The sequence below is a fragment of the Heptranchias perlo genome, chromosome 8, assembly GCF_035084215.1.
Source record: "Heptranchias perlo isolate sHepPer1 chromosome 8, sHepPer1.hap1, whole genome shotgun sequence".
Classification (NCBI taxonomy): Eukaryota; Metazoa; Chordata; class Chondrichthyes; order Hexanchiformes; family Hexanchidae; genus Heptranchias; species Heptranchias perlo.
Window position 1 is genome coordinate 3580568 of NC_090332.1, and position 22530 is coordinate 3603097.

The 22530-nt window shown below is 45.3% G+C and overlaps 1 protein-coding gene across 1 annotated transcript in view; it reads left to right on the top strand.

Annotated features, from left to right (window-relative positions):
- Positions 1 to 22530, top strand: part of col12a1a (collagen, type XII, alpha 1a) — a 256730-nt gene that overhangs the window by 229001 nt on the left and 5199 nt on the right. The window contains exons 60-64 of the mRNA XM_067988546.1: positions 2238 to 2273; positions 4974 to 5040; positions 8857 to 9045; positions 14328 to 14405; positions 16040 to 16204. Coding sequence (XP_067844647.1) covers positions 2238 to 2273; positions 4974 to 5040; positions 8857 to 9045; positions 14328 to 14405; positions 16040 to 16204 — 535 coding nt within the window. The remainder of the gene's footprint in view (positions 1 to 2237; positions 2274 to 4973; positions 5041 to 8856; positions 9046 to 14327; positions 14406 to 16039; positions 16205 to 22530) is intronic.

A 22530-nucleotide genomic window follows, 5' to 3' on the forward strand; every position in this document is an offset into this window, starting at 1 on the left:
ACATTGAGTGGAGAATATCGCCCCAAATCAACTCATTTAAAAAATTGCCCAAATTACTTCTACCCCTTGGTCTTTTTGGCTGAAACTGTGTTCAAAAGGACGTGGATGTGGTGTCAACTATGAGAAAGACAACACCAAACTTGCATTTATATAGCTCCTTTCACAAAGAAAAAATAGGTCCCAAGGTGCTTCACAGAGGAGTAAGAAAAGAAATGGGTGCCAAGCCAAAGAAGGAGGTTTTAGGAGGAGTGACTAAACGCTTGATTAAATAGATGGATTTTAAGGAGCGCCTTTGAAGGAGGAGAGGGAAGCTGGAAAGACACGGGGGTTTAGAAAGGAAATTCCGGAGCATGGAGCCTACACGGCTGAAGTCGGAGACGGCAATGGTGGGACGAAGAGGGGGGGGGATGCATAAGAGGCCACAGTTAGAGAATCAAAGAGTTTTAGGGAGGGGGGATTTGCAGATCTTTGGGAGGTTATAGAGACACAGTGGGTTTAAACAGAAGGATGATAATTTTACATTCAAGGCTTTGGGGGGGTCAGGTAGTCAATGCTGGTCAGCAAGGACAGAGAGTGATGGGTGAGTGGGACTTGGTGCTGGAGAGGATATGGGCAGCAGAGTTTAGGATTAGCTGAAATTTATGGAGGGTGCAAACATGGGAGGCGAGCCAGGAGAGCGTTGGAATCGTCAAGGGAGGTGACAAAGACATGGATTAGGGTTTTGTCAGCAGACAGGCTGAGGTAGGGGCGGAGGCAGTCAATGTTACGGAGGTAACATTGCGATGGAGAAGTTACGGAGTCGGAAGCTGAGCTCGGGATCAAATCGGACATGAGGGTGTGAACAATCTGGTTTCGTCTGAGACAGCAGCCAGGGTGGGGGATGGAATTGGTGTCAAAGGTAAGGTCTTTGTGGCGGGGGCCAAAGGTGATGGCTTTGGTGTCACCAATGCTTAGCTTCAATGATCAGTAAATCAAAAGCATTTTGAGAAGAAACTACAAACATTGTCGTAGGTTATTTTCCACAAACTCTTTTACTTGTGGTATTTACAGTATTTTTTTTCTTGGATAAGGGTTGAAAGTATTGTCTGCTCCACTGCCCTGTGTACATCCTTGTTAGGCTGTAGCTAAGATTACGTTAAAGAGTCTCACTTTACGTGCAAAATGTGGCAAAGGCTTATGAACAGCGCAGTGTACCGTACCATTGAATGGTAGCACCTCGTTTACCGTTTCCCCACGTGCTGAGTTTTATCAATGGAGGGATCGGAGATGCAGAAGCAAGTCCAGCCACTTCTTCAGTCAGGGGGAGAGTCACCACTCTGTATCCGTTCCTGTGTACCCTGGTGGCCAGCATTGGGCTCCGATGTTTTATTAGGTGGAGGCCCAGTCTCACGTGGCCTCGAGCCCACACAAGCCAGGAAGGCCTCGGGCTTGATCCCCACAATGCACTGAGTCAGATGATCTTGGTCAGTTGACCTGGTCTGGGAAGCGAGATAAATCAGCCACTCAGTGATCCTCGCTGGAAAATACTTGTGCATGGATCGGGATCAAGTCTGGCTGTGATGCTTTCCATGGTTGAGCAGCCTGAAGTCAACAGAATGTAAAACCAGGCGGCCAATCTGATCGCGTCAGTTTCCCATTGGACGGGTTAGGTTAAAATTACACCTTCCCCCAATGTAACAGTAACTCTCCATCTACAACTCCCCCTTTAAGATCTCCCTTAAAACCCACCCCACCTCTTTGACCAAGCTCTTGGTCATTCATCCTAATATTTCCTTCTTTGACTTGGCGCCCATTTTTTTTTGTCTGATTACACCTCTGAAACATCTTGAGATAGTTTTCTATCTTAAAGGCACTATATGAATGCCAGTTGTTGTAAATGCAAGTCATTGTTGTTATGCTAAAATGAGCCTATGGGTCACAAAATTGAATTGTTGAGAAACTGAATTGAGGTCATTCAGCGTTTAATTGTTCAGTCAGGGAATTTTTGCACATTGAGATGTGTTTGCCAGTTTCAGACTGCCGTTCAGAAGCACAGAGTTTTTTCAGGTTGTTTATATCTCTGGTTCGATGTGTGACGTTTGTAGGGCAACATCTGCATTGTGATGTCAGCATTCGTATCGTGTTTAATTAAACGTTCTTAAAATATGCCAAAACGTAAAATATTTACATCAAAGTGATTAAATTTAAAATTATAATGCAATTAAAATAATTTGTTTTGTTGTTTTTATTTAATATAGGGACAAACTGGGCCAAAGGGAGAAAAAGGTGACCGGGTAAGTGTCGTGAGTTGGGAGATTACATCCTACAATTGCTTTGTCGTGACTCAGTCTTTGTTTGAAATGCAACATCTGAGAAGATAAGAGCTCGATTCTATTGGTTGAGTCTGCACCAGCCCTAAAAACAACCATTTTATGTTACAAATCACAAAGGTCCTGGTTAGGTTTGATTATCGTTGAATTATGAGTAAGTTTGAACTGCGAAAATTCTCCCTGCAGAAGCTGGCAGCAGCATCAGCAGTGGGTTCATGACAAATTCCTCTGTTCAGTATTGCGCATTTAAAATATCGCTTCACGTAGTGACCAAAGGAGATCTTGCTCCAGTGTGTTCACATCTGCCTGATTTCAGTCACTGTTTTGGTTGACTAAATCAACTGGATTACTTAGCAAGGAGTGGGAGTGTATCTTTTGATTGGAATAAATAACTCTTCGGCACTGGGCATTTCATTGGTATCATTAGTACTAATGTACTGTGTGCTGATTTCTTCAGTCTCAGCCTGACAAGGCAATAAATTTATCAAGGGGTTCAGGTGGTTTATATATAGAATAATGGATACCCGGGAGTGAGTTACAGGCTGGAATCTAATCGAGGGGTTCAGATGATTTATATATAGAATAATGGATACCCGGGAGTGAGTTACAGGCTGGAATCTAATCGAGGGGTTCAGATGGTTTATATATAGAATAATGGATACCCGGGAGTGAGTTACAGGCTGGAATCTAATCGAGGGGTTCAGATGATTTATATATAGAATAATGGATACCCGGGAGTGAGTTACAGGCTGGAATCTAATCGAGGGGTTCAGGTGGTTTATATATAGAATAATGGCTACATGGGAGTGAGTTACAGACTGGAATCTAATCGAGGGGTTCAGGTGGTTTATATATAGAATAATGGATACCCGGGAGTGAGTTACAGCCTGGAATCTAATCGAGGGGTTCAGGTGGTTTATATATAGAATAATGGATACCCGGGAGTGAGTTACAGGCTGGAATCTAATCGAGGGGTTCAGGTGGTTTATATATAGAATAATGGATACCCGGGAGTGAGTTACAGACTGGAATCTAATCGAGGGGTTCAGATGGTTTATATATAGAATAATGGATACCCGGGAGTGAGTTACAGGCTGGAATCTAATCGAGGGGTTCAGGTGGTTTATATATAGAATAATGGATACCCGGGAGTGAGTTACAGGCTGGAATCTAATCGAGGGGTTCAGATGATTTATATATAGAATAATGGATACCCGGGAGTGAGTTACAGGCTGGAATCTAATCGAGGGGTTCAGATGGTTTATATATAGAATAATGGATACCTGGGAGTGAGTTACAGACTGGAATCTAATCGAGGGGTTCAGGTGGTTTATATATAGAATAATGGATACCCGGGAGTGAGTTACAGGCTGGAATCTAATCGAGGGGTTCAGGTGGTTTATATATAGAATAACGGATACCCGGGAGTGAGTTACAGACTGGAATCTAATCGAGGGGTTCAGATGGTTTATATATAGAATAATGGATACCCGGGAGTGAGTTACAGGCTGGAATCTAACCAAAGGTCATGCACAACGCACCCCCCCCAATTACCTTTCACCCAACAGTGAAATTCTGGCTCGACTCCACAGTGCACCATAACCACGCACCCCCCCCCCAACTGGCGAGCTGCCTTTGAGCACTGACCCAGTGCCCGCAGCTCACCAGCATTATGCAGATGAGGCCCGGGTATCTCTCCAATGACACCAGGAGGCGACTCAATGGCACTGCTCGCTCGGTGCCCACCCAAGGTGAAAGTCAACCCCCATGAACTGTGAAAGTTAACTCGAACAGTTTATAATCATCCTCCGTACCCTGATCTGAAATCCCAGCAAGATAATCATTCCCCTGACACTCGCTGTTGAGCCCCCACCCCAGAGCTGGGTTTATTGTAATAGGAGTCCTGTCTTCAGTGCGCGATCACATCTTTCCTGAAGGATTAGCGATCGTGGCAAAATCACCACCTTTCAGAGACTAATGAACAGGTGATCACTGGGGTGAGGGGGGTTGTTTTAAACGAAGGAATACACCTTAAACATTTTGCATATTGCTAAGTAAAAATTCACAGTGAACAAGAGATCCAAACACAACTTATTCTGCGATCAATCCTACAGCTTTTAAACTCTTTGAGGGTGAAATTGGTCTTGATGGTAGTGCAAAATGGCCAATTCTCTTTTCCATTGACTTCACTCTCGCCTCTGAGTCAGAAGGTCGTGGGTTCAAGTCCCACTCCAGAGACTTGAGCCCATAATCCTGGCTGACACTGCAGTGCAGTACTGAGGGAGCGCTGCACTGTCAGAGGCACGTCTTTTGGAACAGACGTTAAACTGAGACCCCGTCTGCCCTCTCAGGTGGACGTCAAAGATCCCACGGCCACTATTCAAAGAAGAGCGTGGTGTCCTGGCCAATATTTAACCCTCAACCAACACCTAAAAACAGGTGATCTGGTCATTTATCACATTGCTGTTTGTGGGATCTTGCTCTGCGCAAAACGGCTGCCGTGTTTCCTACATTACAAACAGTGACCGCACTTCAAAAGTACTTAATTGGTTGTAAAACGCTTTGGGAGGCCCTGAGGTTGTGAAAGGTGCAATAGAAATGCAAGGTCTTTTTACCTGGATTTAACTGAATCAGTGACACTTGTTTGTTTTTTAACCTTTCCAGGGAGACTTCGCCTCCCAGAACATGATGAGAGCGATTTCAAGACAAGTCTGCGAACAGCTGATGAACAGTGAGTACGACTGCCATTGCTAGGGGCAACTGCAGGGCTCTTGCGGCCGGGAGCTGGAAATGGTTTGCGGTGTTCCTGGTTTCCTGCACTTGAGACAGCAATTAGTTTAAAGTCTGCTACCTGATGTACATTCTCGTGTATCTGCAAGTGGGGTGGGGGGAGGGGATAAATTACACATCATTCAGCCGACTGCGCTCATACTTTCCGTCTTCAGTACCACGCGACTGAGGTTCGCTGTCGGTCGCCTGAAGCACCAGTCGGAGAACGTTGGCACTAATTGCGTGCCGCCTGCCAATCTAGTTATTCCATTCTTGCCAACAGACAAAACCTTTTCCTGCAAGTTGAGTTCACTGGTAAAATCTCATCCCGACAGCAATTGGCTGACAGGTCAATTGTCAATTTAATTCTTTTGTGTGGACATTGATATCTTGTGGTGTCGATTGGTTTCCCTGGTGGAGCGGGGGGAAAGGCTGCACGGAAACCTTAAAAACGACAAGGTGAAAAATAAATAAAAAGTGATGGTTGACTTTGGTTATGATATGTAGGCAAATATGGGCTTGTCTGGGAGACTTGAACTCAAAGGTACTTTTATACTGACGGTGTGCTGCCGACATACCAAGCAGGCAAGCCCTGTGCCTCCAGCAGTATTTAAAGTGTTTTGTGAGTCCTTAGGGAGAGGAGCAGGAAATGCAGGCCAATAGAACTAACCCTCCAGCAGAGATTAGTGGCATACAGAGGCGGGACCTAAGGGGAGTGCGTGGATCAAAGCTCCCCCTTTGAGCACCTCTCTCCTGGAGCCCCAGCTCCCACGTAAACATGCCTTTGATTACATAGCCTCAGCTTGAGAAGACAATGTGCTCCTTCCAACACAGAGGGAGGAGTCACCATCCACCCGTCATTCCTCAAAAGGTGTGACTCCTCCCTTCAAAGGACAACGTCTGCTCCAACGCAAACAGTGACCGCCAACATGGCGGGTCGACAGCAGAACTTCAGAAGTGGGCTGCTCAAGGGAAGCATTCAGGCTCAGCATCTGGGACAATGCTGTCACATCACCATGTTTTGGTAATGTAGTGATTATGTTGCTAGACCAGTAACCCAAAGGCTGGGACCAATAATCCAGAGAACGTGAGTTCAAATCCCACCAATGGCAATTTGACGTTTTGAATTCAGTTTAAAAAAAGTCTGGAAATAAAAAGCCGGTATCAGTAAAAGTGACCATGAAGCTGTCAAATTGTCATAAAAACCCAACTGATTCACGAATGTCCTTTAGGGAAGGAAACCTGCCGTCCTCACCTAGTCCAGCCTATATGTGACTTCAGACCCACATCATTGGGGTTGTCTCTTAACTGCCCTCTGAAGTGGCCTAGCCACTAGCTAAGGATGGGCAATAAATGCCAGCCTTGCCAGCAAAGCCCACACCAAGAATGAATAAAAAGGTCACAGGATGCCCTTCTCGTATCAGACACTGCTTTTAGAATGGATGTCTGCACATCTGACGACTTTGTTTTAAAAGCTAATGATACCAAGATAAAAACAAAGTGCATTTGTAATGACACAGTGAGCACTGCAATCGCACAATTCTGCACTGCCATTCTCATCTATCCAATCGTAGCCAGAGAATCACCTACAATGGCTTCTCTTCCCGCTCCCGCACCGTCACTTCTGGAGTCCCCCAAGGATCTATCCTTGGCCCCCTCCTATTTCTCACCGACATGCTGCTCCTCGGCGACCGCATCTGAAAATATGTCAGGTTTCACATGTACGCTGACGACACCCAGCTCTACCTCACCATCACCTCCCTTGGTCCCTCCACTGTTTCTCATTTGTCACATTGCTTTCCCGACATCCAGTACTGGATGAGCAAAAAAAATCCTCCAACTAAATTTTGGGAAGACCAAAGCTATTGCCTTTGGTCCCCATCACAAACTCTGTTCCCTAGCCACCGACTCCATCCCTCTCCTTGGCCACTGTCTGAAAACCAGACTGTTCGCAACCTTGGCGTCCTATTTGACCCTGAGATGAGCTTCCGATCACATAGCCACTCCGTCACCAAGACATCCTACTTCCATCTCTGTAACATCGCCTGTCTCCACCCCTGCCTCAGCTCATCTGCTGCTGAAACCATCATCCGTGCCTTTGTTACCTCTAGACTTGACTATTCCAATGCTCTCCTGGCCGGCCTCCCATCTTCCACCCTCCATAAACTTAAGGTCATTCAAAACTCTGCTGCTCGTATCCTAACTCGCACCAAGTCCCGTTCACCCTTTACCCCTGTGCTCGCTGACCTACATTGGCTCCGGTTCCGGGAATGCCTCGATTTTAAAATTCTCATTCTTGTTTTCAAATCCCTCCATGGCCTCGCCCCTCCCTATCTCTGTAACCTCCTCCAGCCCTACAACCCTCCAAGGTCTCTGGGCTCCTCCAATTCTTGCCTCTTGCGCATCCCCAATTTTAATTGCTCCACCATTGGTGGCCGTGCCTTCAGCTGCCTGGGCCCTGAGCTCTGGAATTCCCTCTCTAAACCTCTCCACCTCATTCTCCTCCTTTAAGACGCTCCTTAAAACCTACCACTTTGACCAAGCTTTTGGTCACCTGTCCTAATATCTCCTTACGTGGCTCAGTGTCAAATTCTGTTTGATAATCGCTCCTGTGAAGCGCCCTGGGACGTTCCACTACATTAAAGGCGCTAAATAAATGCATGTTGTTGTTGTTGTTGCCAGTGCTATACACCAATCCGAGGACACCCCCGCTGTCCATTATTTGTATAAAAATTGTGAATACATTCTTTATCCTCACGTTTTTTTCGTGTCATGTCTGGGGCTGTTGTAGAATAATTGATAGAGATTGATTGCAGTGATTAGTCAACAACTCCATTATCGTTGTGTCATGCAACTACCAGGATGGTAAAAGCCGAACAAGATGGACCCTTGTCTTTTCTCATCTAGCAATTTCCATGTTCCAAATTTGGGGTTTCTGTGCCATCCAGACTGCATCAACATCTGGATTGAAATAGTTGATACCTGAGCACAGCTGCTGTTGTCTTTTGTGTGGCTCTTAGTTTGGCAGTAGGGAAAGACCATTGGTGACATGATAGTGTCTCTCTACAGGCCAAGGAAATGGCTGTGAAGGAATGGGGAAGGGATGGATTAAAACACAGAGGAAACCCTAACTAGGCTATTTATACAAACATCCTAGTGGCCAGCACAGGTGGACATCTTTAGAATATAAGAACATAAGAAATAGGAGCAGGAGTCGGCCATACGGCCCCTCGAGCCTGCTCCACCATTCAATAAGATCATGGCTGATCTTCAACCTCAACTCCACTTTCCTGCCCAATCCCCATATCCCTTGATTCCCCTAGAGTCCAAAAATCTATCGATCTTAGTCTTGAATATATTCAACGACTGAGCATCCACAGCACTCTGGGGTAGAGAATTCCAAAGATTCACAACCCTCCGAGTGAAGAAATTTCTCCTTGTCTCAGACCTAAATGGCCGACCCTTTATCCTGACACCATGCCCCCTTGTTCTAGACTCTCCAGCCAGGGGAATAAGCCTCTCAGCATCTACCCTGTCAAGCCCTCTCATAATTTTATATGTTTCAATGAGGTCACCTCTCATTCTTCCAAACTCTAGAGAGTATCGGCCCATTCTACTCAATCTCTCCTTATAGGACAACCCTCTCATCTTGGGCCTGGTCACTCGCTCTTAAGAGATCGGGAGCACAGGAGAGAACAGAAACAGATTTGTAGCCTTAGGTAAAGAAACCAGCTGTTGGCTCGAGATATTTTGTTAACTTTTGTCCTTACTTTTACAGACCAGATGAGGAGAGTGAACGCATTGATAAACCAGATCCCCAACGGTTACTACACCAACCGGGCTGTTGCTGGGCCACCCGGACCACCTGGACAAACAGGTGACACCGGACCAGTAGGAGAAACCGGGCCCCAGGGTCAAGCAGGAATGCCAGGAGCACCTGGTGTTCAAGGCAGAGCTGGTGAAAGAGGTACGGTACATTCAATGTCGACTTTTCAAATTCGCTAGTCAGAGTTAAAGCCCTTTACCACCCAGAGTATTCCACTTGTAATAGCGGATGGTGAAAATGCAGGGAAGAAGAAGAAAAGTCCCTTTCAGCCCTTCATGTGTGTAGGGGCTGGATGTTGGTCCTTCAACAAAAGGCTTCCTGATTCAAACCACCCCCCCGCCCAAACTTTGAGACATGATTAATGCCCCTGGGCAATGGGTTCAACTTAAGTTGGTTCTGGTCCAACCCAACTACTACACCTGGGCACTGGCAAGTCAACAGGAGTCTTGTGTGAACAGCTAGCCATTACCTGCAGCATTTGCTCTCTCCTGAGCCTGGGCCTGTGAGAGGCGGGCTGCCCTATGTTCAACGATTGTCTATGTGAAATTTTGACAGGGCCATTTTGGCACTGACAGCAGGCCCACCATCCTGCTTCTCACAGGTTAGTGAACAGCCCAGGTAAAGTCCAACATCCTTAGAATGCAGTTGAAACACCACAGCTTTACCGGTCGCGCTGAGCATTACCTATTAACGGCCATCAAGGAGGTTTGCGATATCAGAGGTGAACTGCCGCACATGCAAGCCACTTCCCCTGCCGATGGTGCTCATCGCCTAACGCCCTGTACAATGAACACGGACTGTCGGCGCATGCATTAGAACAGGCCATAGAAAGTCTGTGGGTTACACCAGGTTTCTAAGCTTCTCCCAGCCTCTCAAGTTCTTTCTGTGCTCTCAGCAAAAAGCACAGTGAACTGTGTATCTTGTTACAGTTATTTCTGCATGCTCCTTATAACCCTGTTGTCATGCTACCTAACATAAAGATATATGACTAGTATGCAGCACCCCTTCTTGTTAGTGTCACACTTACTTCCTGTCACACTTCAGTCGTCACACATCAGCCATCGCACTTTGTTGATTGGCTCAAAGTAATACAGCAGCAAATCAGAATTGAAGATGGAGGGGACATATGAAACAAAAGCAACGGAAGCGGCTAAAAACCTCAGCGGCCCTGCTGGTACGATTATAAAATAGTTTATCCTCGCACCACGAGCATTGCCACAGGAGATGCACAGTTTCCCCGGTACTTCCATTGTCACAAGGGATTAAAAAGTCTGGTTTGTAACTGGCCCAGCCGTACAGATGCATGGTTTACCCAAAGGGGCATGGGCTAAAGCAGATGAAAAGACTTGACATTTCCCCTCCCTCGTGCTAGTTTTTAATAAAAAAAATAATTATCAAGCAATCTCCTACTTGTTAAGGGACATCTTCAATCGTGTGACTAACTTGACATTCCAAGAAGAATTGCAATTTCAAATTTAATTTGAATTAAGCAACAAAATTAACATAGTTAAATAGGAATTTAGTGCACAGAATCCATCTTGGTTCTTTGTGTAAGGATATAGATATATTTTAATACAGAACAAAGATAGAAACTGGGCATCCATGAGGCGCTGTGGGCCATCAGCAGCAGCAGAATTGTATTCCAGCACAATCTGTAACCTCATGGCCTGGCATATTCCTCACTCTACCATTACCAACAAGCCAGGGGATCAACCCTGGCTCAATGAGGAGTGTAGAAGAGCATGCCAGGAGCAGCACCAGGCGTACCTAAAAATGAGGTGCCAACTGGGTGAATTTACAACACAGGACTACATGCATGCTAAACAGCGGAAGCAATATGCTATAGACAGAACTAAGCGATTCCACAACCAACGGATCAGATCAAAGCTCTGCATTCCTTCCACATCCCGTTGTGAATGATGGTGGACAATTAAACAACTAACGGGAGGAGGAGGCTCTGTAAACATCCCCATCCTCAATGATGGCGGAGTCCAGCACGTGAGTGCAAACGACAAGGCTGAAGCATTTGCAACCATCTTCTGCCAGAAGTGCCGAGTGGATGATCCATCTTGGCCTCCTCCCAATATCCCCACCATCACAGAAGCCAGTCTTCAGCCAATTTGATTCACTCCATGTGATATCAAGAAACGGCTGAGTGCACTGGATACAGCAAAGGCTATGGGCCCTGACAACAGCCTGGTTGCAGTGCTGAAGACTTGTGCTCTAGAACTAGTCATGCCTCTAGGCAAGCTGTTCCAGTACAGCTACAACACTGGCATCTACGTGACAATGTAGAAAATTGCACAGGTATGTCCTGTCCACAAAGAACAGGACAAATCCAATCTGGCTACTGCCCCATCAGTCTACTCTCAATCATCAGCAAAGTGATGGAAGGTGTCGTCGACAGTGCTATCAAGCGGCACTTACTCAACAATAACCTCCTCACCGACGCTCAGTTTGGGTTCCGCCAGGACCACTCGGATCCAGACCTCATTACAGCCTTGGTCCAAACATGGACAAAAGAGCTGAATTCCAGAGGTGAGGTGAGAGTGACTGCCCTTGGCATCAAGGCAGCATTTGACCGAGTGTGGCATCAAGGAGCCCTAGTAAAATTGAAGTCAATGGGAATCAGGGGGAAAACTCTCCAGTGGCTGGAGTCATACCTAGCACAAAGGAAGATGGTAGTGGTTATTGGAGGCCAATCATCTCAGCCCCAGCACCTTGTTGCAGGAGTTCCTCAGGGCGGTGTCCTAGGCCCAACCATCTTCAGCTGCATCATCAATGACCTACCCTCCATCATAAGGTCAGAAGTGGGGATGTTCGCTGATGATTGCACAGTGTTCAGTTCCATTCGCAACCCCATAGATAATGAACCAGTCCGTGCCCGCATGCAGCAAGACCTGGACAACATCTAGGCTTGGGCTGATAAGTGGCAAGTAACATTCGCGCCAGATAAGTGCCCGGTAATGTCCATCTCCTACAAGAGAGAGTCTAATCACCTCCCCATGACATTCACTGGCATTACCATTGCTGAATCCCCCACCGTCAACATCCTGGGGGTCGCCATTGACCAGAAACTTAACTGGACCACATAAATACTGTGGCTACAAGAGCAGGTCAGAGGCTGGGTATTCTGCAGCGAGTGACTCACCTCCTGACTCCCCTAAGCCTTTCCACCATCTACGAGGCACAAGTCGGGAGTGTGATGGAATACTCTCCACTTGCTTGGATGAGTGCAGCTCCAACAACACTCAAGAAGCTCGACACCATCCAGGACAAAGCAGCCCGTTTGATTGGCACCCCATCCACCACCTTAAACATTCACTCCCTGTGGTTGCAGTGTGTAACATCTACAAGATGCATTGCAGCAACCCACCAAGGCTGCTTCGACTGGGCCTCCCAAACCCGCGACCTCGACACCCTAGAAAGATAAGGGCAGCAGACGCATGGGAACAGCACCACCTGCACATTCCCCTCCAAGTCACACACCATCCTGACTTGGAAATATATTGCCGTTCATTGTCACTGGGTCAAAATCCTGGAACTCCCTAAAGCACTGTGGGAGAACCTTCACCACACGGACTGCAGTGGTTCAAGAAGGCGGCTCACCACCACCTTCTCAAGGGCAATTAGGAATGGGCAATAAATGCTGGCCTTGCCAGCAACGCCCACATCCCATGAATGAATAATGAAAGAACGGCTAATAAGGCAGAATTGGTTTAAACGGTGTGTTCACAAATCCTGTCTATTCCCGTCAATCACGCTGATAATATTGGACAGGATGAATTTCAGGGCCAAAGCCATTGTTCTGTAAGGATAGCCTGTTAAAACAAAGGCTTTTGATCACAGCAGGGAGGAGTGTAAGAGAGGAGATTACTGCAATATAAAAGCCAATATGTTCCTGTTGCTATAGAGGATAACATCAAAGGTTTGCATAGCCAAAACTATGACTCGGGAAAAACAAGTATGAGAAGCGATGGATTGGTATCAGGCCCTCATCCCTGTCTCGCAATCTGCTCAAAGCACTAAGGTCATAAAAAACCAAATAGTGTTGCATCCAGCAGAAACTGGACCATCGAAGAAAATGGTATAAAAAGAGATACAACATTTAGATAGAGAGACAGAGAGTACGATGAAGCAGAAAAAAGGGACGTATGACAGATGTCAGGTTGATAATACAAGTGAGAACCAGGCTGAATATAGAGAGTTCAGAGGGGAAGTGAAAAAGGAAATGAGAGGGGCAAAGAGAGAGTATGAGAATAGATTGGCGGCCAACATAAAAGGGAATCCAAAAGTCTTCCATAGGCATGTAAAGAGTAAACGGGTAGTTATGGGTGGGACCGATTAGGGACCAAAAAGGAGATCTACTCATGGAGGCAGAGGGCATGGCCGAGGTACTAAATGAGTACTTTGCATCTGTCTTTACCAAGGAAGGAGATGCTGCCAAAGTCACAGTAAAAGAGGAGGTAGTTGAGATACTGGATGGGCTAAAAATTGATAAAGAGGAGGTACTAGAAAGACTGGCTGTGCTGAAAGTAGATAAGTCACCCGGTCCAGATGGGATGCATCCTAGGTTTCTGAGGGAAGTAAGGGTGGAAATTGCGGATGATGTGGAGATGCCGGTGATGGACTGGGGTTGACAAATGTAAACAATCTTACAACACCAGGTTATAGTCCAACAATTTTATTTGAAAATCACAAGCTTTCGGAGGCTTCCTCCTTCGTCAGGTGAATTCACCTGACGAAGGAGAAAGCCTTCAAAAGGGAACTGGATAAGTACTTGAAGGGAAAAATTTTTTAGGGCTACGGGGATAGGGCGGGGGAGTGGGATTAGCTGGATTGCTCTCACATGGAGCTGGCATGGACTCGATGGGCCGAATGGCCTCCTTCCATGCTGTAACCACTCAGTAGGAACTTTGCCTACCTTCAAGACCAAGTAACGTGAATAGACTTAGGTAACCTATTCTCGCGATTTCTCCCTAGAAGTTCCCTGCACATATGGTTTTAGACGGAGGGTTAATGTACTATTCTGTATGGAGGCTTAAGATGAATGTTCTGAAGTAAGAACGAATGAAGTTAATTCTCAGACATATTAACGTCTCTAGCTTTACGAATCTGTTAAAAGGATAAGGAAGGAATTATCCCGACACTTTGCAGATCCCCACCAGCTGTGTATTTCCAGCATTTTCTGCTTTTATTCCTGCCGAACACACCTCCTAGCTGAAGCAGCAGTGGCCCCTCTAAACTAACGGAGAGATTATTGCCGTGTTATTGTTGTGTTTTTACTTCATTGTTAATTAACTGCCTGAATCTTTCAATGTTACATCTGAACCTTCAATGTTACATCCCGCTCTCAATAGCACGTCTTTTCCAGTACGTCGACAAGTGACCACTTTGTGTTTGCTTTTCCCCTTCGTTGATAGGAATCACCGGAGAAAAGGGTGAACGAGGCAGTCCAGGTGTTGGAAAACAAGGACCGCGAGGTTTACCTGGGCCCCCTGGTATGTAATTTGATTTATGAGCAAATGTTTTCATGGAGCAAAGCGTGCAAGTCACATGTTGCTTCAAACTTGTCGGGGTATCAAGTGAATTAAAGAAACCAAGAGACCGCTCCCCTCTACTCAGTTCTGGTGCCAACATCTTGGGGCTCATTTTAACTTTGGGCGATGGTTTAAAATGGGCGACAGCGAATTGGCTGCCCGTTAATACGCCCTGTCCGATTGTACTTTTCATTGTCTCAACCCAGAATGAACTTCTTTCTTTCTCACTTTCGAACCAATGAGCTGTAAGAGAAAGCTTAGAGATTTTTTTTTCCAGCCAACTCCCGTTTTCCCAGAGAAAAAAAAAACGAAAGCTTTTCTTTGGTCGAGAAACACACGATCTGGAGTACTTAAGGTTTGCTCAGTCCTCCGCAGCCGAGGTCGAGTTATCCTGTTACCCGTGATACACTTAATTTCAACACAAACATTACATCATCTCCTCACGGGTCACGGAGAGGCAGAGGTGGCGCCTTGTTTTATTTGTAACGTAGTGTGCTTGTTTAAGGTGGGCTATTCCCTGAAACAGCCACAGCTCATGATTAAAAAAGCAGTCAAGCATTCATCACTAGAAGCTTGCCTCCTACCCTAGACGACTGGTTCGATCATTAAATGGGAGTCAATTGGTTGCATAAAAAAAATGATGAGTCATTTTTAATCCCAGCGATCGGAATTTTACATTTTCTTTTCGGAGGTGGGGCGAGGGGAGGGGGGAGAGCCCATGAGGGCTGAGGTGGGGGGTTAATTTTGTGGTTTCACTTACAACATATGTTGAGAGTTACAGAAGACTGTTCCTGAATTATGTGGAGGCAGTCTAGACAGCACAACGAGCAGCTGCCAGACAGGCTGGAGGTTTAGATGTGAGTTTTCCAAGTTAATGAACAAAGAGCAATAAAGCAGCACTAGTAATTTTAAACTGCTACTGTTTCAATGCATACCTGCAGAGATTTAATTCCTCACTCCAGATATAACAGATTCCTTTTCAGCAAAGGAAGAAGAAGAAAGTGGGTGATTTTTTTTTTAACCTTTCAAGATGAGGGTATCGTTGTTGGCGAACTCCACACTTTTCTATTTATTGCTTATTCAGGTTTATTATGGGTTAGATGCAGGGTTTGACTCACCCAGTCTGAGATCTGTGGATGAATACTTGCTCAATTGGAGTGACGTTATTCTGCTATTTTAGTCAGTGAGTTACCCGTTTAAACTATACAGCAACAGCTGTTGGAAAGTACGTGCTCCTATGTTTGTTTGCGTTTGTGTGCGCGTGCATGTGTGTACATGTGTTTGTTTGCGTGTGCATACCCATGCATGTGTGTGTGTATGCGATGCGTTGGCATGCGTGCGTATGTAAGATGTGGTCAGGATCAGGCTCAACGTGATGCTCCCCATGGTACAATATCCAGCAGACACTCACTGTCCGGGCCATATGAAGAATGGCCACTGGCGGGATGGGGGAGGGTCAGGTACCAGAGGGCTGCAGCCAGAACTGGAACCGTACCTCAGCGCCTTCAGGAGGCGAGTGGAGAAAATTAGAAGACACGAAAACTAATAATACTGTGCCGGAACTTATCCTAATCTCTCCGAGTTTTCCTTTCCAGGTCCACGAGGAGAATCAAGAACAGGCCCATCTGGTGCTCCAGGTCCAATGGGGCCCATCGGACCGCCTGGCCGTCAAGGACATTATGGGACTCGAGGTCCTGCTGGCCCTCCTGGTTACTGTGATTCCTCTATGTGTGCAGGCATCCCTTACAATGGATATCCAGGTAGGTTTTGATTTTCGGAATTCGTCCAGCGATTTGCTGTTTTTTTTTATATATTCTTTTTGAAATCAGATAACTGATTGACACCAGGTAATTTTTTTTTAACGCTTGTTTAAGACATAAATCCCCTGCTGATTTGGGTGAAGTTAACCCTTTTTTCTAAACGCTTTTATAACTTTTCTATAAACAATTATAAAAAAAAATCTTATTAATATATAATTTTTTTTAACACAATAATTAACATGAATTAAACCAAGGCACTAAAATCTAATGAGCTTCTTGTTTAATTTGTAAACTAACCACTCAGTAGGCAAGTAAAGAGTTTACACCTTGGTAAACTGGAGAATGATCAGTCGACCATTCTGTCCTGTACTTTGCAATGCATGACATCTAATTTCACCCATGCCGTCAGATGAAGCGGAACAAGAGCGGCATCCATTGCAAAGATTCATAAGGCCATAACTTTTTTTTTCTTTAAACGGAAGAAGTGGCTGGAACGTTTGCCCAAATTTTCCAGTGGCTGCTTATATAAATCGGGATTTAAACAGGTGACTAAAAAAAAAATAAGAAACTAAGCAACATTGTAGGTTACCACGGGGCTGTGCGGAAATGCATCGTGGGATAGCCTCGGTGCTTGGAGGTGTCAATCCAAAATGGCGGTTCCTGGCAGAGGGGCGAGCAGCGAGGCGAGTAATTTGACGTGGCACGCGGCCAGTTTGTGCCTTTAGCTGCCTGGATTTACATGAGAGATCGAAAAGATAGTCAAAATGGAAAAGGAGTTGGGGGGATAGGGGTCGCCCTGATAATAAAGGATGAGATAAGGACAGCAGGGAGAAAGGATCTGGGCTCGGAAGATCAGGAAGTAGAATCAGTATGGGTGGAGATAAGAAATAACAAGGGGCAGAAAACACTGGTGGGAGTAGTTTATAGGCCCCCTAACAGTAGTTATACTGTTGGACAGAGTATCAATCAAGAAATAAGAGGAGCTTGTAACAAGAGTAATGCAATAATCGTGGGGGACTTTAACCTTCATATAGACTGGGCAAATCAAATTGGCAAAAGTAGTTTGGAGGACGAGTTCATGGAATGCATTTGGGACGGTTTCCTAGAACAATATGTCGTGGAACCAACCAGGGAACAGGCTATTTTAGATCTTGTCTTGTGAAATGAGAACACGGTTAATTATTAATCTCATAGTAAGGGATCCTCTGGGACAGAGTGATCATAATATGATAGAATTTCACATTGAGTTCGAGAGTGATGTACTTAAGTCCGAAACTAGAGCCTTAAACTTAAAGAAAGCCAATTACATAGGATCAGGGGTGGGTTGGCTAAGGTCGATTGGGAAATTAGATTAAAAGTTATGACGGTAGATAAGCAATGGTGAACATTTAAAGAAATATTTCATAGTTCTCAATGAATATACATTCCATTGAGAAATAAAAACTCCACGGGAAAAGTGATCCATCTGTGGCTAACTAAAGAAGTTAAGGATAGTATTAGATTAAAAGAAGAGGCTTATAATGTTGCCAAGAAGAGCAGTAAGCCTGAGGATTGGGAGAGTTTTAGAAACCAGCAAAGGATGACCAAGAAGTTGATAAAGGTGGAGAAAATAGAATATGAGAGTAAACTAGCAAGAAATATAAAAACAGATTGTAAGAGCATCTACAAGTATGTAAAAAGGAAGAGAGTAGCGAAAGTAAACGTGGGTCCCTTAGAGGCTGAGACAGGAGAAATTATAATGGGGAATAAGGAAATGGCAGAGATGTTAAACAAATATTTTGATCTGTCTTCACAGTAGAAGACACAAAAAACATACCAGAAATAATGGGGAACCAAGGGTTGAAGGAGATTGAGGAACTTAAAGTAATTAGTATTAGTAAAGAAAAAGTATTGGAGAAATTAATGGGACTAAAAGCCAACAGATCCCCTGGCCCTGATGGCCGATATCCTAGGGCTCTAAAAGAGGTGGCTGCAGAGATAGTGGATGCATTGGTTGTGATCTTCCCAGTGGATTGGAAGGTAGCAAATGTAACCCCGCTATTCAAGAAAGGAGGGAGAGAGAAAACACGGAACTACAGGCCAGTTAGCCTGACATCAGTCGTCGGGAAAATGCTGGAATCCATTATTAAGGACATGATAATGGGGCACTGAGAAAATCATAATATGATTAGGCAGAGTCAACATGGTTTTATGAAAGGGAAATCGAAACACAGAAAGTTAACATGCAGGTACAGCAAGCAACTAGGAAGGCAAATGGTATGTTGGCCTTTATTGCAAGGGGATTGGAGTACAAGAGTAAGGAGGTCTTGCTACAATTGTACAGGGCTTTGGTGAGACCACACCTGGAGTACTGCGTACAGTTTTGGTCTCCTTATCTAAGGAAGGATATACTTGCCTTAGAGGTGGTGCAACAAAGGTTCACTAGATTGATTCCTGGGATGAGAGGGTTGTTCTATGAGGAGAGATTGAGTAGAATGGGCCTATATTCTCTGGAGTTTAGAAGAACGAGAGGTGATCTCATTGAAACATATAAGATGCTTAGAGGGCTTGACAGGGTAAATGCTGAGAGGCTGTTTCCCTTGGCTGGAGAGTCTAGAACTAGGGGGCATAGTCTCAGGATAAGGGGTCGGCCATTTAGGACTGAGATGAGGAGGAATTTCTTCACTCAGAGGGTTGTGAATCTTTGGAATTCTCTACCCCAGAGGGCTGTGGACGCTGAGTCATTGAGTATATTCAAGGCTGAGATGGATAGATTTTTGGACTCTAAGGGAATCAAGGGATATGGGGATTGGGCAGGAAAGTGGAGTTGAGGTCAAAGATCAGCTATGATCTTATCGAATGGCGGAGCAGGCTTGAGGGCCTGTATGGCCGACTCCTGCTCCTATTCCCTATGTTCTTATGAGTGCAGCGTCAACCTACGTAGCACAAGGTATCAGGGACCGAGCGGAAAGACCAAGCAGAAAGGAGAAAATGTCGGTACGAAAGGAGAGCGAGGACCACGAGTCGGTTTGTCAACCCTCCCGGATTGTCTAGGAGTCTCCTGGAATGGCACAGGCACAATGGCCAGAATGGCCTCTTTCTGTGCTGTAAGATTGTGAATGGAAGGCAAACCTTCTATTTGGGAGAAAAGTACAGCTTTGCGGCTCTGCCAGCGTACTTCTTGATCCCCTGAACGCACACAATCTAGCTGCGGAGTATCTTGCGAAAGGACCTATACTCCCCCCTACCGACCTCTCTTACACAGTTACGGCAGTGGCTATAAGACCAGTCAGCCAGTGCACTGTGAGATGTTACAGTGAGGGCAGCGGCCAGGGCTCTCCGATAAAGGTGACAGGCAGCTCGGGAAAGTTCCGGGGCGGGGGGCAGAGTGCAAACGGTTTCCTCTCGGACAAAACAGTTAGAGGACAGTGTTTAGCTTGTGCGGCCTAAATCAGTGTTGTCCAATAGACATTGCTAACTAGCCCAAGGTGTCACGTGCACTAATTTTAGCGGAACACGCCTCACATACACACACAATACAGGTAAATGTACTTCACGTGTGTATATTTACCACTGTTCAACAACCACGGAAGTAAAGCAGTCACAACAATCAAAAAAAACACTCGCACACTCTGCTTGTCAACTTATCGTTTTGCCAACAAATGCACAAAAAGATTAAAGTTCACACGCACACACTGTGTGAATATGAGTATTGAGATCACAGGTCCAATAGGCGATGTCTCTTTCTCATTTTTTATTCAATAATCGGAAATGCAATTAGCTACATCTGGATTCCCAATTAGCCACATGTGGCCATTGGCTAACGCATTGGACAACACTGGCCCAAATAGAAGCTAATTTTGATGTGTGTGGGGGTAAAGCCACATGTCGTAGCAGGTATTGTAGTTCAGTCCAAGCATGCTGCCGGCCAGAGTTCCTGGATTGCTGTGACTAATGTCCTGAAAACTTGAATATGATACAAGCCCTGAGCTTAGCTTTGGAGAAATAATAGAAATGCTGGTGCATTTCAGTTTATTACTATAGTGACCTAACAACTCTGTGCTACAAGACTGTGATTTTACTTGGCAGAAAAATACTAAACCTTTATGTATCACTGGTTAGGCCTCAGCTGGAGTATTGTGCCAAATTCTGGGCACCGCACTTTAGGAAGGATGTCAAGGCCTTGGAGAGGGTGCAGAGGAGATTTACCAGAGTGGTACCAGGGATGAGGGACATCAGTTATGTGGAGGGACTGGAGAAGCTGGGATTGTTCTCCTTCGAACAGAGAAGGCTAAGGGGAGATTTAATAGAGGCGTTCAAAATTATGAGGGGTTTTGAGTAAATAAGGAGAAACTGTTTCCAGTGGTGAGTGGGTCAGTAACCAGAGGTCACAGATCTAAGATATTTGATAAAAGAACCAGAGGGGAGATGAGGAGAATTTTTTTACGCAGCGAGTTGTTACGATTTGGAATGCGCTGCCTGAAAGGGCGGTGGAAGCAGATTCAATAGTAACTTTCAAAAGGGAATCGGATATATGCTTGAAAAGGAAAAAATTGCAGGGCTCTGGGGAAAGAGCAGGGGGAGTGGGACTAATTGGATAGCTGTCTCAAAGAGCCGGCACAGGCACGATGGGCCGAATGGTCTCCTACTGCACTGTACGATTCTAACATTGTGCTCGGTTCAAAACTGGAGTCCAGGGTTGTCTGGGTTAATCACCTTGGCACTGCCGCTAACAACCCGGGAGAAATGTTTGCATTTCACACTCGCAATTCACTCCTGAGCTTTGCGCCTGTGGTTCTCGGAGCTTCACGCACGGCAGCTGCTGGCAGGAAACCCCCGAGTAAAGAGACTCAACTCCAGGTGGGGGGGCGATAACGTTTTTTGCAAACTGCGGGCAAGCGCCACTTGATCAGATGACACGTGATGAGACGGCACGTGATCAGATGTCATGCGATCAAATGCCACTTGATCAAACCGCCAGGACTAGATCCAACCAGAGTTGGCAACCCAAACGAGCAGGTCAAGAGAGAGAGAGAGAAAAACACCAAGACAGTGAGAACCCGCCTGAGAGTCGTTGCGACTGACCCCATGATTTTTGGCATTTTTTTTTACAGCAACAAAATCACTTGCCCTAATGATCAGATCCAATAAGATCAGTTTCGTTAAAATACTCACAGGCTGTTGAAAGAGATATCTAACCACTAATTACTAAAGTTTTAATGGTGATGTCTTTAAACGAAAACAGGAATAAAGCATGATTACAAATAAAAATTTCATACTTCTTGCCCATAAAGAAGTCTAATATTCTAACACTTAATAAACTGCCTTGATTGGCTTGCAATGTTACAGTAAAATATATAAATTACTTAGACATAAATCTAGCCTCACGTTGAGGCCCCTACTAATTTTTAAAAACATTTAAAAAGGGGCATTGCCTTCATGAAAAATAAGTGCTTACCAAAATCTCTCTCCTTCTGAGGAAGGAGAAGGGTCACCCGTCACTTTCAACAAGATGGTGTCATGCCAGAGTGGTACAACAACAACTTGAAACGAAAGGCAACGCCAAACCTAGTATGTGCGCGGTGCCCCTTTAAATTTCTGGTCAGCACAAGGCGAGATTTTAAAGGGGCACCGTCTTCCTGAAGAGAATGTTTAGCAAATCTTTGTTTCCGCTTGTTCACAAACGCATCACACAGTAACATTAATTGTGTTGATATTGGTGAAAACGACACATTGCTCCTCTGTCTTTTGTCCCAACAACCCCCACCACCCCACCCCCCACACAAAGAATAAAAGGTTTGCAAAACACATTTGCTTGAAGGCAGTGTCCCTTTAAGAATTAAACATTAAAGGTATTCTGATTTTTACAAAATAAAGACGAGCAGTGTTTTAATTTCTTTTTTAAATAGCGGCCTACGGCTTAACTCTTAAACATTGGTCTCACAGCAGTGTTCCTCAAGAGGGGCCTGCATGTGCAATCCACTCAGAAGAACCAGGATATTCCATAGACCCATTAGCTTATACACCCTGGAGGGAATAAGACCAGTCTTTAACCCGTCAGGGTGGCTTCATTACTGTAAGGCAGGATATTCCCCTTAAACTCTATTCCACATGTGGAAATATCAAGAAATTTCATTATTCTTCCAGTGGGATTTTAGTGGCTGTTCGGGTCTTTCTTTGAAGCAAAAGGGTGTAGACATTGCTTGCAGTAATGAGATCATAACCCTCATTCGCTTAGCGTGAAAACCATTAAATCACTGGAATGGACCGCACTCCATGTCAGTATCCATGTTAACAGCCCCGGCAGCTACAAAGAAGGGACCCAGAACCGAATGAACGAGCCCATG